The sequence below is a fragment of the Schistocerca gregaria genome, chromosome 3 (genome assembly GCF_023897955.1).
Source record: "Schistocerca gregaria isolate iqSchGreg1 chromosome 3, iqSchGreg1.2, whole genome shotgun sequence".
Taxonomy (NCBI): domain Eukaryota; kingdom Metazoa; phylum Arthropoda; class Insecta; order Orthoptera; family Acrididae; genus Schistocerca; species Schistocerca gregaria.
Window position 1 is genome coordinate 534,114,214 of NC_064922.1, and position 17,116 is coordinate 534,131,329.

The 17,116-nt window shown below is 43.8% G+C and overlaps 1 protein-coding gene across 1 annotated transcript in view; it reads right to left on the bottom strand.

The window, feature by feature from the left end:
• Positions 1-438: 438 nt before the first annotated feature.
• Positions 439-17,116, bottom strand: part of LOC126355245 (ORM1-like protein 3) — a 29,310-nt gene continuing 12,632 nt past the window's right edge. Inside the window, exon 4 of the mRNA XM_050005527.1 lies at positions 439-910. Within this exon, the coding sequence (XP_049861484.1) occupies positions 775-910 (136 nt within the window). The 3' untranslated portion in view covers positions 439-774. The remainder of the gene's footprint in view (positions 911-17,116) is intronic.

The following is a 17,116-nucleotide window of genomic DNA, read 5'->3' on the forward strand; positions in this document are numbered from 1 at the left end:
TTCCCTGACATTTCCCCAATTTCCCTGACATGTTCAAAATTCCCTGATATTCCTTAATTTCCCTGATTTCCAGAACCTGTGGCATGCCTGTCAATATTGATCATCTTTAAAAACATTACAAAATTTAAGTGTGGCAGTTATAACAACAAAAATTCCAACTAAATTTAAAAATCAATGACTAATAATATTAACATAAAAATAATGACACATACCAATGCTTCAGCTGCAAAAGAGGATCCTGCAGTTTTTAATAATGAATTTGGAAAAAAGCACAATAACTGCAATTATTTGACAAATTATAAGTATTTTCACAAATATTTAACATGACATTCAATTAATTGTGTTAAACAGCAGTTACAAACCTGAATCTAGTTTAAATATGTGAAAGATGTAAGAGCTGCTTCACACAAATGCAGAGGGTGATGATAATGCAGAATGTCACCATTTCAGTGAGTTTATTTAAACAATATTCGCTTTCTTTCTTTTTACACAAATATCCTAACCAAAAGAAATTTGTCAAACAACAGAGGTAAAATCAATGCAAAGAAAGTCTGAACAATATCGTGTTTATATGGAAAGTTTTACACAGAAAATGAAGTAACAATACCTGCCATACACTTCTCAAAGCTTGAGAGTGTTTAAAAAACACACACACTTAACTGCAATCTCAAACATAATGGCAGTTTATACTGTAAGTACAGTGCATCTGCAAAAGATGCAGTGACGTCTGTAACATTGTATAATTTTACACACAGTAAGTCATCAGAAAAATACTTAGTACTTATTTATACCAAAAAGTCTCACTCTGTGGAACTGTGGTAGCTTCGGCAGCAAAACCAACATCATCGATACAAAATTCACTACGAAATGTCCAGTTGCATACCTTGTGTAGTAGCTAGCCAGGAAAAACCTGCCAAAAAAGAAAAAATAGTGTAAAAAAAAAGAGTGAACAAATAATACTCAATTTATTTTCACTTCTCATACTTTATCTACACTGCTTACCTTCCACCATTAGCACCTTCACCACCCTCTCACTCAAGCATGCATGTATTTTGTAAGCACTCAAATTATATATTAAAGCTACAATTCCTGAGTGAGAGGGAAGTGGTAAATAAGCACTAGTGCCGAGATTTGTTTAAACTCAGAATTAAGGTCTCTACAGCACATGACATAAATGCCATACACCTTTATCGTAAACATTTACAAGTTTATTCATATTGTCACATTAACTGCATTGTTTAATGTCTGGAAAGCACATTTTGGACCTTAAATTTCTACCTTTGTTTGATATTGAAACAAAGTTATCATTCTTTGGGATTCCGAAATGGATGCCATGTTCAACACCAGGTAGCCTTTTGATTTGGCACCACACTAGTACTCTTCAAACTGCTGTCAATAATTATCTACTCAAGTAGATTCTCATTTGGCGTCACAAAGGCGAGTGAATCCCATTCTGTAGCAATCTTACTACAGGACTAATCCAGGATCTGCACTTTGGCAATTAGCAATGCTAAACACTAGACCACAGAGATGGTATATTAAGGTTGTTACATGTGTGTACAAGAATTCATATGATTTTGCAGTGAACACAACCAACACAGACAGTCACTAGACATTGCAAACTAATGACTATATACAAAAGTGTATTAAAGTTAGTGTACTGACGGTTTAAGTTTTAACATGTTTTCGTAGCTGGACATTTATGGTTGGGCACAAAAAACTGACAATTGCAAAAGAGAAAATATTCTCAATAAAATGTTGCTGCCAATTCTGATTAAAATCAATCAATACAAATTCAAAATCAATAATGAATATATACCTAAACCACCCATTTTCTCTATAAACATAATTCAGTAAATATATATGTATTCAATTTGGGCATTTAAAACACTTTTTGGACCCATATAACACTTGATACACGAAGTTATGATTATGCGCAGCAGTGATGATAAAATACAAATCACTAGAACCATGACATCTGTCAGCAGTTTAAAAAGGGTAACCGAAAGAAGTACACAAACTGGTTGAGAATGCACAAGTACTTCAAGACCACATTAAACAAGTTCATTGTAATCCAGTTGTACAAGACTGAGCCAAAATAAATGTATTTGTTGTTTCTCGAGTATAACATTGTTATATGTGACTGCCTCTTTTCTGCCTTTTTCAATTCTATTACTTTCTCTGCTGCATTTAATACATATTTTTTATAGTCAAAACATAATTTTCCACACTGTAATTCCCTGAAGAGCCGTTTCATTCAATGCATGTTCTTCCATGGCAGTTTGTGATTTTGGTTCCTCTAACTTGTCAAGTTCCAACATTTTGGCTGTTTTCTCTTTACCTTCTTGAATTTCAGCTGGTATTTTATTAGTACTATGTTACTGTGACTACCACAATAACTCTTGTTGACCAGAACTTGATTCCTGAATCTATGTTTAACCAAAATAGAGCCAAACTGATGCCTTATTTGATCCCTCATTATCTCCTTTGAGTGAAATATTATTTGTATTTGGCACTAGCCATGAAACCCTGCCAATTCAACTTATCCTTTGGAAGGCAATGCTGTGCCTGCAAGAAAACAGGATACAGAAACAGTGATGGAGAAGTTAACACGTCCTTAAAAGAGCTTTATACAACCAGTGCAGCTGGTATTACCCTAGTATAGTTCTCTTGCCAGAAAATTAAAAACCACTGTCTCTCTCACTCTCTCACTTCCCCCCCCCCCCCCCCCCCCCCATTCTTGCCCACAGATACACTTCCCAAATATGTAAACCAGCGACCATATTTTGGAAAGAGTGCAGTGAACAGTAGTCATTGGTCAGTTTACGTTTGGTGGGTTAAGGTCATAGCTATATTTCATATGCAGCAAACTAACATTGAAATTGCTTTTAACAGTGGATGAAGAGAGATATTCTTTCCAGTCTCAAGAAAATACACGATATATATTGCAGGTTGTCTGCAATGAGGCTGACTGCTACACATCACACTTGCTGCTATTTTCATCTGCTGTGGCCTGCTATGCAGAGAGTGGAGCTACCTCAGGGGATGTTCTTTCACTCTATGTTCCCTCATTTCAGGAAACTTTGCAGAGGTGTAAAAAGAGATTGGACAGCTACACTCCTGTTACTTCTATATGAACAGCTGGACGAAGCTGAAGAGGACAACATAATAGGCTTCTATCAGTTCTTTAAACACACTGTCTAGTACTATGACACCAGTCACGGAATAGTCAGTGTGATATTCCTTGATGGCATGGTGACTACAGAATGCTATGTGAATGTTTTGGAAGGTGATTTCATCGCCATATTCAAAGTGACCCTGATTTCGACAAGATGCGATGCTAGACAGAATTCAACCCCATTGAAGCAGGAGTATGTGTGATGTTCTGGAGGAGCACTTTGGTGACTGCATTCTCACTCTGGAGCACTCAGAGGCCACTGGCATGGGCCTCGATTGGCTGATGTATTCCCTGGATCTGAACACATGCAACTCCTTTTTGTGGGGTTATATTAAAGATAAGGTGTACAGCAATAACCACAAAACCATGGCTGAGCTAAAACAGCTGTTCAGGTGGTCACCGACAGCATCAATATTCCAACATCTCAGTGGGTCGAGCAGAATGTTGTTATTAGTCTGCACCACATCATTGCCAATGATGGCAAGCATATCAAACATGTCATAACCTAAATCTGAATATCTGTAATGATGTTTACATGTTGAATAAAGTGTGTACATGCTGTAGTTTGTAACTAATTTCCTTTTTTCCCATATAGTTCAATAGCTGTCACCTTGTATATACACATGGAGAAGTGTGTACTGCAGGTGTAATGCTATTGTACTGTTCCTATACCAATCAGAAGGGCACCCCTGACTTGTTTGCGAACATACACGGGTACCACAGATGCTACCTGCGGGTAGAGTGCAGCACTCTAATGAATGGCAGGATTTCAGCTGAAAGTAAAGCACCAATAGACGCATTACAGACATATGTAGAACAAAATAATGGGCATATATCATGCCACATAGCGGACACATTATAGAGATCCCAAAAGGGGGAAGCGACACACATCCAACGAGTAGTCCCACCCGAGGGCTGGTATCAGGAGAGACATCCCTCATTTTCAAAGAGGACAGTACACATGATGGGTAGGGAATCGTCACATGGCAATTGTGTTAAGTAACCAGGGGTTGGTCCCATCGTATTTGTAGAGGGGATTTCTGTGGAGAGGCTGTCAACAGGACTAGGGTGAAAGGCACCGATAGCCAGATGCACCCCTGAATGATGAACAGGGTCAAGTAGTTTCAGGGTGGAAAGAGCCACCTAGCCATAAACCTGACAACCATAATCTAGTGTGGACAAAATGGCTGGCTCAAATGGCTCTGAGCACTATGGGACTTAACTTCTGAGGTCATCAGTCCCTCTGGACAAAAAGCACAGAAAAGGTGGAGAGGATTAGCACAGTCTGCACCCCAAATTATGGGCCAGGAGGCGGAGAGCATTAAGCTTCCACATTCTTGAATACTGCTCAGCAGTGTGTTATTCGTACCAGATAGGGTTGGTAGAAGAATAGAGAAGATCCAACAGAGAGGAGCGCACTTCGTTACAGGATCATTTAGTAATCGCAGAAGCGTTATGGAGATGATTGATGAACTCCAGTGGAAGACTGCATGCAGGAGACACGCTCAGTAGCTCGGTACGGGCTTTTGTTAAAGTTTCGAGAACATACCTTCACCGAAGAGTCAAGCAGTATATTGCTCCCTGCTACGTATATCTCGCGAAGAGACCAAGAGCATAAAATCAGAGAGATTAGAGCCCACACAGAAGCATACCAACAATTCCCCTTTCCACGAACAATACGAGACTGGAATAGAAGGGGGAACCGATAGAGGTACTCAGGGTACCCTCCGCCACACACCTTCAGGTGGCTTGTTGAGTATGGATGTAGATGTAGATGTATATGCATGTCGTCTTTAGGTGGCGAATATGAGGCAGCTGTGTCAGCGTTTCATCAAAAAGAAGGCCCGAGAAATGGAACTCCACTACAACATCTAGGCACTGGTTGCCCAAATAAATTTCTGGATTGGGTCTGCTGTAGTTTTGCTGTAGGTCTACTGCGAAAATGCATATCCTGCATTTTGGAGGGAAAAAACTGGAAGTCATGAAAAAGGGCCCATGCAGAGGCCAGTTGGATGGCACTTTGGAGCTGGCCTTCAGCAGATGCTAACAAATGGGAGCTGCACCAGATGCAAAAATTGTGAATATATGCCACCAGGGTAACCAGAGGCCCAACAGAAGGCACAAGCCCACTGATTGTGGTGGTGAAGAGTGTGACACTTAATACAGAACCCTATGGGATGCCATTCTCCTGGGTCTGAGGGATGCCAAGTGAGGTGTCAACTCTAACCTGGAAGAGTTGGTGGGATGAAAACTCACAGATAGAAACCAGAAGGCGGCCACGAAATCCCCAGTCATGGAGGGTAACTAAAATGCAACAGCACCAGGCCCTGCTGTACGCTTTATGTATGTCAAAGAAGATCACTGTCTCCAATCTGAGTAAATGGCAAATGCAAATCATACTTCCCAGAATCCACACTAATACAGTGACAAAAGGCCCCGAGATACAAGCATCCAACATAACCCGAAGCTAATTACCCTCTCGAGCAATTTAAAACACTGGTCAAGCTAATCAGCCGATAGCACACGTTGGGTTCTTCCCAGGATTAAGGACATGGGTAACTATGTTGTCTCACCATTGTAAGGGAACACCACCTGTGAGCCAAATGCGGTTGAAGACCCTGAGCAAATGTTGCCTCTGTGTAATGTCCAAATGTTGGATCATCTGAGTGTGAATGGAATCCGAGCCCTGAGCCATGTCATGTGAAGAGGTAAGAGCCTGCACAAATTCCCATTCAGTGAGGGGTTCATTATAGGTTCCAGCTTGGGAATGGTTGAAACAGAAAGGGGTTTCTTCAACTCTGCCAGAGAAAGGTAGCAGGATAGGAAGAAGACGCCGATTTTGTTGCAAAGTGCTTCACAAGATGTTCTGCAAGGATAAATGGATAAGTAAGCAGAACACCCTGTAGGATAAGATCTGGACAGCTGATTGTTGGTGGCCCAAAAGGCTACAGGGCTTGGACCAAACCTGCAATGAATAAACATACATCCCCAGGTAAGAAAGATATTGCTCCCAGCATTCCCTTTTACTCTGCTTAATAAGGTAGCGGGCCTTAGCACAGAGATGCTTAACTGCCATAAGGCTGATCTCTGAAGGATGTCACGTAAATCATTGCACCAGCTATCGGCGGTCCTACATAGCAAGTGCAATGTCCTTGGTCCACCACAGTACTAATCAGCAGATTTATATAAAGGCCAATTGGCTCTGCAGAATGCCCAAAAAGGGGGCCTGTCTGCCTGGCAGCAGCAGGTGGATAACAGAATCACCATAAAGTGGTCAGTGTCTCAAAGACCATGATACGGTGACCAATGTATGGAAGCCATGAGAGCAGGGGAGGACATCATGAGATCAATAGCAGAAAAGGTGCCCTGAGAGTCACTGAAATGGGTAGGGGAACTGTCATTGAGGAAACACAAATCAAAGCCCATAGTAAGCTGGTCAATTAGAAGACCCATACCCATCAGAGTAGCAGTCCCCCACTGGAGGTGGTGTGCATCAAAGTCCCCAAGGAGGAGATAAGAGAGATGGGAATTGCTGTGCTAAGATAGGCTATTCAACATTTGGAAGTGGCCTATCTGAAGGGAGGTAGACATTGCAAATGAGGATCTAGTCACTAATGACATTGGTACAAACCAAGGTGCAGACACCTCCAGATGCTATCCCAGGACCAGCACAGTTCTGACAGAAAACCCAATAATTACAAAACGTTGAAGAGTTATCACCTCTGAAGTGTGTTTCTTGAAGGGCAAGACAGAACGCAGAATAAGAGGAAACAAAGTATTGTATTTCCAGGAGGTGACAATAATATGTTGCAATTCCACTGGTTCAGTGTGTTGCACGAGTCCAGGATGGACATAAAGAAGCCAAAGGGAGGTCACTTCTTCTACTCCTCCTGCTCCTCTTCTTTAGGAGCTTAAGGAGGGCAGGATACCCAGGAAGAGCAGGCCTCTGCAAGCTCCAGGATCAAAAGCGAGCAAGCGACCTTGGGCCGCAAAGACAGTGAGTCTCGTAGCCACGATGTGGTAGCAGGCTTCCAGCCTGAGAGACCTTGGGGGACCCAGGGGGGAGCCCCATCACGGGTGGGTAATGAAGAAGGGGGGCACTTCTACAGGCAGGAAGGAGGAGTGACACCCAGACGGGAGTGCACGGAAACTGCAGGGGAGGGGGAGGTGAGAGCGGTAAGAAGCTGCATTGAGGAAAAGGGAGGAGGGTGGAAGGTTTAACAGAGGCAAAAGTTGAAAGTGACACCAGATAGTGTCATTTTTGGCAAGCCTCAGCATAAGGTAAGCGACCCATGGACCTTCTTTTATCTGTTGTAAGCTAGGCAATCTGACAAGTGTGGAGAGCGGCAGTCATGACAACTTACACACACACAGGCGGTTAAACACAGGTGCTTCCCTTATGGAGTGAGTGTCCACAGTCACCACACACAGCAGGAAAACATATGCCCAGAACACAAGCACCGAATGGGATGTATAGTTTCAAGTCACATTGGTAGCATGACCTTGACCTTCTCTGGGAAGATACCTCTCTCGAAAGCCGGAATACATGCGCCGGTATCAATGTGGTTGTCTTTATGACCCTTCTGCACATGGCGAACGAAGTAAATGTCACGCACTCCATATTACCCCAGAGTTCTCCTTCAGTTTCCACGATGAGGTCCCAATGAAAAATCACTCCCTGGACCAAATTCAGCGACTGGTGAATGGTAATAGACACCGGGACATCACAAAGATGATCCCAAGCACAAAGAGCTGCAGACTAGGCAGCAGAGGTACACTAGACTCTCGCTAATCTGGCCTTCAGTTGTCCACCCTCTCAGTAATCCGGTGCACACCCAAAAACACGTGCACAATGAATTATCGTGCACAACAACGCTTAGTTAAACAAAGCTTTATACACTGTATTTGAAACTGTAGCTTTCTTTACAATTCAGAATCATATCTTCTGAAAGGAAACATGTTACACTAGACCTCAAGAAGAAACTCGAAATTTTAGACAAGTTACATCAAGGTTCTTCGCACAAAGCAATTGCTGCTGTGTTCAATGTTGGATGAGCAACTATTTATGACATCACAAAGAAAGAAGACGTTATTCGATAGTACTCAAGACAAATGGATAGTGAACTGCGAAAACGGAAGGTTATGCGAAAGAGTGAGAATGAGAACTGGACATAGCTGTTTATAGATGGTTCATACAAAACACAGTAAAGGAATCCCAGTCAGTGGCTGATTATAAAGGAAAAAGCAGCTCCATATACAACTTAGCGGTAGTAACTTGTCTGCAGTGAGCAAAGGTTGGCTACCAAATTGGAAAAAAGACATGGCGTTCAGCAGCTGGCAGTCACTGGGGAAGGTCGCTCAGCTAATGGTAAGGATGGTGATGAGTTTGTAAGCTAGATATGGAAGATAACAGAGGAAGAATATTTAACTGCTGATGCCTTGTATAATGCTGATGAAACAGGATTCTTTTAAAAGATGCTTCCTTCAAAAACATTAGCTGCCAAGAATGAGAAGGAAGCTTACAGTTACAAGCAACAGAAACAGCATGTAATGTTAATGGCATGTTTTGCTGCAAATGGGAGTCATAAACTACCGCTTATAGTGATAAGAAGAAAGAGCTTCCACTGAAAGCTATTCTTATAACTGACAATGCCCCCAGTCATCCTTCAGATGTTTCTCTAAAGTCCAATGGTATACAAGCACTCTTTCTCCCACCCAATGTGACAGCCCTAATTCAGCCCATGGACCAGGGAATTTTGGAATCAAATGCCATTATCAACATTTGCTTCTCTTCTCGTTGCTGAATAAAAGTGAAAACAATTATCGAGACTATACTGCAGGTGTGGAAAGCAATTAACATACATGGCATTTTCCAAGCAGCCAAATCATGGGATAATGTGGATAGCACTACCATAATGAAGAGCTGGAGAAAATTGTGGCCATCCATTTATGCCAAGTTGGATCAAGTACTGACTGACAGCGATGAGACAGTCAATTCAGAATTATCAATTAATTTGTACACTGACATGTTTCACAATCTTCCAGGGGAAGAAGAAATTGATGAAGTTACTAAATGGCTGAATGAGGAAAACTGTGATACCGACCAAATTTTAAAAGATGAAGTGCGTAAGAAAGTAATGATGAAATTGATGAAGAAAAGGACCCAGGAGGAGAGAGCATGAAGATTTCTCACACTGCTGGTGCTGAAGCTGCCGAGTTCTTCCTGGAGGACATTATGCAACAACCATATACATACAGTACCTATGCAACACTTGCAAAGCGGTTGCATGATACAGCATGCCACCGTCACGTATCATCATTGCGACAGTTAAAAAATTAGGGACATGTTTGATAGTCAGTGATGTGTTGTTGTTGTTGTGGTCTTCAGTCCTGAGACTGGTTTGATGCAGCTCTCCATGCTACTCTATCCTGTGCAAGCTCCTTCATCTCCCAGTACTTACTGCAACCTACATCCTTCTGAATCTGCTTAGTGTATTCATCTCTTGGTCTCCCTCTACGATTTTTACCCTCCACGCTGCCCTACAATGCTAAATTTGTGATCCCTTGATGCCTCAAAACATGTCCTACCAACTGGTCCCTTCTTTTTGTCAAGTTGTGCCACAAACTCCTCTTCTCCCCAATTCTATTCATTACCTCCTCATTAGTTATGTGATCTACCCATCTAATCTTCAGCATTCTTCTGTAGCACCACATTTCGAAAGCTTCTACTCTCTTCTTGTCCAAACTAGTTATCGTCCATGTTTCACTTCCATACAAGGCTACACTCCATACAAATACTTTCAGAAACGACTCCCTGACACTTAAATCTATACTCGATGTTAACAAATTTCTCTTCTTCAGAAACGCTTTCCTTGCCATTGCCAGTCAACATTTTATATCCTCTCTACTTCGACCATCATCAGTTATTTTGCTCCCCAAATAGCAAAACTCCTTTACCACTTTAAGTGTCTCATTTCCTAATCTAATTCCCTCAGCATCACCTGATTTAATCTGACTACACTCCATTACCCTCATTTTGCTTTTGTTGATGTTCATCTTATATCATCCTTTCCTCCTTTCAACTGCATTCAACTGCTCTTCGAAGTCCTTTGCTGTCTCTGACAGAATTACAATGTCATTGGCGAAACTTAAAGTTTTCATTTCTTCTCCATGAGTTTTAATAGCTACTCCAAACTTTTCTTTTGTTTCCTTTACTGCTTGCTCAATACACAGATTGAATAACATCAGGGAGAGGCTACAGCCCTGTCTCATTCCCTTCCCCACCACTGCTTCCCTTTCATGTCCCTCGACTCTTATACCTGCCATCTGGTTTCTGTACAAATTGTAAATAGCCTTCCGCTCCCTGTATTTTACCCCTGCCACCTTCAGAATTCGAAAGAGTGTTCCAGTTAACATTGTCAAAAGCTTTCTCTAAGTCTACAAATGCTAGAAACATTGGTTTGCCTTTTCTTAATCTTTCTTCTAAGATAAGTCATAAGGTTAGTATAGCCTCACGTGTTCCAACATTTCTACGGAATCCAAACTGATCTTCCCCGAGGTCCGCTTCTACCAGTTTTTCCATTCGTCTGTAAAGAATTCGCGTTAGTATTTTGCAGCTGTGACTTATTAAACTGAGTTCGGTAATTTTTACATCTGTCAACACCTGCTTTCTTTGGGATTGGAATTATTATATTCTTCCTGAAGTCTGAGGGTATTTCACCTGTCTCATACATCTTACTCACCAGATGGTAGAGTTTTGTCATGACTGGCTCTCCCAAAGCCGTCAGTAGTTCTAATGGAATGTTGTCTACTCCCGGGGCCTTGTTTCGACTCAGGTCTTTCAGTGCCCGGTCAAACTCTTCACACAGTATCTTATCTCCCATTTCGTCTTCATCTACATCCTCTTCCATTTCCATAATATTGTCCTCAAGTACATCGCCCATGTATAAACCCTCTATATACTCCTTCCACCTTTCCGCCTTCCCTTCTTTGCTTACAACTGGTTTTCCATCCGAGCCCTTGATATTCATGCAAGTAGTTCTCTTCTCTCCAAAGGTCTCTTTAATTTTCCTGCAGGCAGTATCTATCTTACCCCTAGTGAGATAAGCCTCTACATCCTTACATTTGACCTCTAGCCATCCTTGCTTAGCCATTTTGCACTTCCTGTCGATCTCATTTTTGAGACGTTTGTATTCCTTTTTGCCTGCTTCGTTTACTGCGTTTTTATATTTTCTCCTTTCATCAATTAAATTCAATATATCTTCTGTTACCCAAGGATTTCTATTAGCCCTCGTCTTTTTACCTACTTGATCGTCTGCTGCCTTCACTACTTCATCCCTCAAAGCTACCCATTCTTCTTCTACTGTATTTCTTTCCCCCATTCCTGTCAATTGTTCCCTTATGCTCTCCCTGAAACACTCTACAACCTCTGGTTCTTTCAGTCTATCCAGGTCCCATCTCCTTAATTTAGCACCTTTTTGTTGTTTCTTTAGTTTTAATCTACAGTTCATAACCAATAGATTGTGGTCAGAGTCCACATCTGCCCCTTGAAATGTCTTACAATTTATAACTTGATTCCTAAATCTCTGTCTTACCATTAAGTAATCTATCTGATACCTTTTAGTATCTCCAGGATTCTTCCATGTATACAACCTTCTTTTATGATTCTTGAACCAAGTATTAGCTATGATTAACTTATGCTGTGTGCAAAATTCTACCAGACAGCTTCCTCTTTCATTTCTTCCCCACAATCCATATTCACCTACTATGTTTCCTTCTCTCCCTTTTCCTACTGACGAATTCCAGTCACCCATTACTATTAAAAATTACGGCTGTCGTTTCCCCTTGCTTTCAGCCGTTCTTAGTACCAGCACAGCAAGGCCGTTTTGGTTAATGTTACAAGGCCAGACCAGTCAATCATCCATACTGTTGCCCCTGCAACTACTGAAAAGCTGCTGCCCCTTTTCAGGAACCACACGTTTGTCTGGCCTCGCAACAGATACCCCTCCGTTGTGGTTGCACCTACAGTACAGCCATCTGTATCGCTGAGGCACGCAAGTGTCAGTGGTTCATGGTTGAGTGATACAACTGCAGAATTACGTACAGAACAGACTCTAGTACTAAGTTTACTTTGAAAATTAATGTATTTTTTGATGTAATAAAGTATAACATCTGTTTTAAAATTGTGTCCTTCAGTTTAATGAAGTACAAAACACTATCCCCTATGTTTTCAAAATAAATAAATAAACAAACAAAATAAATGAATAAAATAAATTGCAGACACTCAATAATCCAGCACCCAAATGTGCCAGGAACACAGGATGGTCGAGTCCTTTCAGGAGAGGCGGAAAAAAGAACACCACGGGACAGGCGTCACCTTAATCGCACCAAGTTTATTAGACAGGATGGTAGCCTCCCAAGAGTTGCAAAGTGGGATTTGATATGAAACTGTAAATTCGCCACAGGAGGGGTTACAAAGAAGGAGGGGTGAGTGACTGCTCCACAAGCAAACTATCAGCAAGCTCATTACCTGGGATACCCACATGGCCAGGGACAAGCAATATGGTGAAGATCAGAGAGACGGTCATCGATAGCTGAGACCAAGGGATGGGAGGGGAGGAGGGAACACCGATCAATAGCCTGAAGGCCACACGTTGAGTCTGTACATAAGAAAATGTAGTCGAGTTGGAACAGTTTAATGAAGATAAGGGCCTGGGAAATTGCCATCAATTCCGTAGTAAACACCCCATATGCAGTTGGCAGGAGGTAATTTTCCACGTGGGAGACAGGACAAAAGAAGCTGAAAATCACGGCGAAGAGACGCAAAGCGAAGCCCAACAGGTAAACCCGCCCAAGGGTGGCAATCAAGTGGGCGGCGTCCATGGTCTGAGAACAGAATAGAATAGGAAGTATGTGTGCAAGAGAAATGGACAGTGATTGTGTAAGAAACCAGAAGCTGGGACTGCCGACAAAGTGGGCAGGGGGATGCCAGCTTCAATCAGGAGACTATCAACAGGGCTAGTAGGGAACACACCAGTGACCAAACGGATACCACGATGGTGGACCGGACCTGGAAGGCGGAGTGTGGAAGGCGCAGCCAAACCATAAACTTGACAACCATAGTCCAAGGGAGACAGCACTAAAGCCCAATAAAGGCAGAGAAGAGTGGAATGATCTGCACCCCAAGAGGTGTGGGCAAGGAAGCGAAGGACATCAAGCTTACGGAAACATCCTATCTTCAGAAGTCTGATATGAGGCACCCAAGTGAGCTTGTTGTCAAGAAGACGACCCAGGAAATGAAACTATGGGACCACAGATAATCACTGTGCTTCGAGGTTGAGCTCCACATCAGGGTGAACCATAGTACGGTGACAGAAGTGAAAATTGAAACCTGTGTGAAAGGGTCCATGCAGAGGCACGCTGTATAGCACCCTGGAGCTGCCACTCTGCAGAGGCCATCATAGAGGAACTAACCCAAATGCAGAAATGTTCCACATACAAAGCAGGGACAACCAAAGGACAGATGGAGGCCACAGGCTCATGTATAGCAATGAGGAAAAGAAATACACTCAATATGGAACCCTCTGGGATGTCATTCTCCTGAGTCCGCGGAGAACTAAAAACAGTACCAACCCGAACCCTGAATGACTGGCGGATAGAAATAGGGAGTGGGCCCCACAGGCCCCACTTGTGAAGTGTAAGAAAGATATGATGGTGCCAATCCATGTCATAGGCCTTGTGAAGGTCAAAAAATACTGCAACCAAATTGTGGCGCTAGGAAAAAGCTGCCGAACTGTAGATTCCAAGTGAAGTAAATGAGCGATTGGATACCACCCCTCTCAGAATGAGAGAATCAACAGGAAGGTCTCACTATCACAAAGGTTGTCATGTGGCAAAAAGTGTAATAAGCTGCAGAGTAAAACGAAATAAGGGATTTCAACTCCGGAAGGTGACTGTGATATCCATTACAATTCCATTGGATAACCACAGAGGGGGGACGGGGGGGGGGGGGGGGGGGAGGAGAGGGGGGTGAACAGGCTGAAGCCAGTCACACCACCGGGTCACCAGTGGTCACCGACAAGGAGGGGGCGATGTCCATGAACAGCAGGTCAGAGTCAGATTGTGAAGGTGGGAACAGGACCTCTGGCGACACCAGAGGATCCTTGTCCCATGACTTATGTTTCTTCTTCTTTTCTGTTTGAGATCGAGGAGGGCTGCGCTGCAAAAGAGAGTCAGCTGCAGCAAGATCTGGAACAGAAAGAGAGTGGGCGACCTGGGGCCCACAGACTGTAGTTCTCGCGGTCGTCGTGTGGCAGCAGACCTTTGGCCTGAAAGGTGCCAGGAACGGGGGAGGGGGGGGGGGGGGGCCGGGAGGGGCTCCCTTGACCGCCACATGCAGAAGAAGTGGGACACTTCTCCGACTGGGGAGGGGAAGTTGCACCCGGAGGGGAGGGTGTGGGAACTGCAGGGTGGGGGAAGGAGAGGGGTTTGGTACTGGGGTAAGGAAGGAGGAGTAAGGAGTGAAGATGTAACAAACCTAGCTAGACGTCACTGACACAGGATGAGGATGTGCATACCTCTTACGAGCCCCAGTGTAGGTTAGATAATCAAGGGACTTATACTCCTTTATCTTCTTTTCCTTCCTATAAGCCGGGCAGTCTGCTGAATGCGGAGACTGATTGTCATGACAATTAACACACACAGGAGGGGGAACACAGGAACTACCCTCATCGAGTGAACATCCACAGTCACCACAGAGAGGGGTCTGCAAACAGTGGGAAGATGTGTCCAAAACGCAAACACTTAAAACATCGCATAGGGGGTGGGATGTACGGCTTCATGTCACATCGATAAACCATAATCTTGACCTTATCAGGGGAGGGGGGGGTATCCCCTTCACAGGATAAAGGCACCAGTATCAATGCGACTGTCCTTCAGGCCCTGCTGAACACCGCTCCATCCCAGATTGTTCCTAAGTTCCCCATCAGTTTGAAGGATGAGGTCCGTGTGAAAAATTACACCTTGAGCCATATTCAAAGACTGGTGGGGGTAATGGACACAGGAATTGGGCCAAGATGGTCACAGGCACAAAGGACCACAGACAGGGCAGCTGAAGCAGTGTTGATCAACAACGAACATGACCACATCTTAGAGTGCCCACTTCGCCAAACTTTTTTTCAATGTGTTCAACAAAACATTAAAGTTTGGTATCGGTGAAAGTATCCCCATCAGTCCTGGTGCAAACCAGATAGCGGGGAAAAGGTTTTTTCCCTAGCATACGAGCCTGACCCTCCACCCTGAAGCAGCACTAAAAGAATCAGTTCCATTCAGAGAGACTATCATAGAAGAACGGCCAAAGTTCTGGACCCGTATGCGTTTCATTCACATAGCGTCCGCCCTGATACCACCCACTCTGATCAGGGGCGCCACCAGCTGCAGCAAGGGCCGTCTAGCACAGCAGCCATTGCCAGTAGTTCTGATGCTACAGGATGACAAGCAACCACTCCTAGGCTTACATGAGGTCGTCACAACACAGGTATCAGAAGTGTGATACCTGTGCTATCAGGAGGCTCAACCAAAAGAGTACATAGCGACCCCACCACACGGGCTGGCTACTGTGCTGACTATGTACCCTAGCATCAGACAATGATGTGAAGGAAAAGATGGAAGGAACTAGGAGGGCACATGCCGGAGACACTAGGTAAGGTGCTCTTCCCCAAGTGGCTCACACTACGGAATAGAAATTTAGTAATGGAGGTCAACCTCAGAGGGGAACCAGATGATGCCAAAAGGATGAGGTAATTACTCAACAAAACCAAATTGCAAAGCCAACAACCAGGAGGATAGTGGGGCCAACATAAACAAGGGACACCGAGAGAGGGAGAGGAGAGGGCGGAGGGGAAAGAGCAAGGATAGGAAAGGAGGGGAAGGGAAAGGGAAAGGAAATGCAGCCTGGGAAACAAGGCTGCAATAGCTCAGGGCACTATGCTCGCCACGCACATGCTCACAGAAGGACTGTGAGCCCCCTGGGGGGTGAAGCCAGGGAAGGAAAGGCAAGGAAGGCAAGGCTGCAGGGCCATATGAAGCAACATTCAATGAATATTTCCCTCTCAGAGACACGTTGTCTGAGAATGGCCAGATTTTTGCAGCTTGAACACTTCATGCGCCAAACAACCCCTATCGAATCGGAGGCTCTCCCCATGGGCGCCACCCGCCACAGCAGGGGCTGCCTGGCACAGCAGCTGTTGCCAGGAGTTCCTTTGCTCCAGGATAACAAGCAACCACTCCTTGGCATACATGAGGAGACAACAGCTCAGGTATCAGTAGTGTGCTCCCTGTGTCTTAAGGGGGCTCAGCCGGAAGGGTACATAACAGCCCCACCACACAGACTGGCTACACATGCTGGTGACCTAGCGGGGTGGAGGGGGCCTATGGTGGGGAAGGAAGAGGGGAAGGAAATTAGGGAGAGGAATCCACGACATAGATGCTAGGAATGGAGCTCTTTCTGAAATGGCTCACACTGAAAACAAAAATTTAGAAATGTAAGTCAAGCCCCAAGGCTGAAAAGGACGGCTGTGACAAACCTAAAATGGGCAGCTGCATGGAGGATTTAAATTACCGCCTTGGTAGATGAGGCACCCGTTATGCTCAGTACCCTCTGTGAGCTGTATTGGACCAGCTGATCAGCAAAGCAACTCACAGAGTGTGCCTAATATGAATCACATTTAAAAACTGATGCACCTGACTAATGATTGACTTTTACAAGCTGATCACATCATACAAAAACAAGCAGAACACAAAATGCTTCCAAAAACAAATTTTTAGAACTACGAAAATCCGCATCAACGTTCTAAAATCTGAAGGAAGACGGTATCAAAATGAAAATAATAGTTTACTAATTAGTTTTTCTCTCTTAAGTGTAGTGCTATTTGAGAAAGT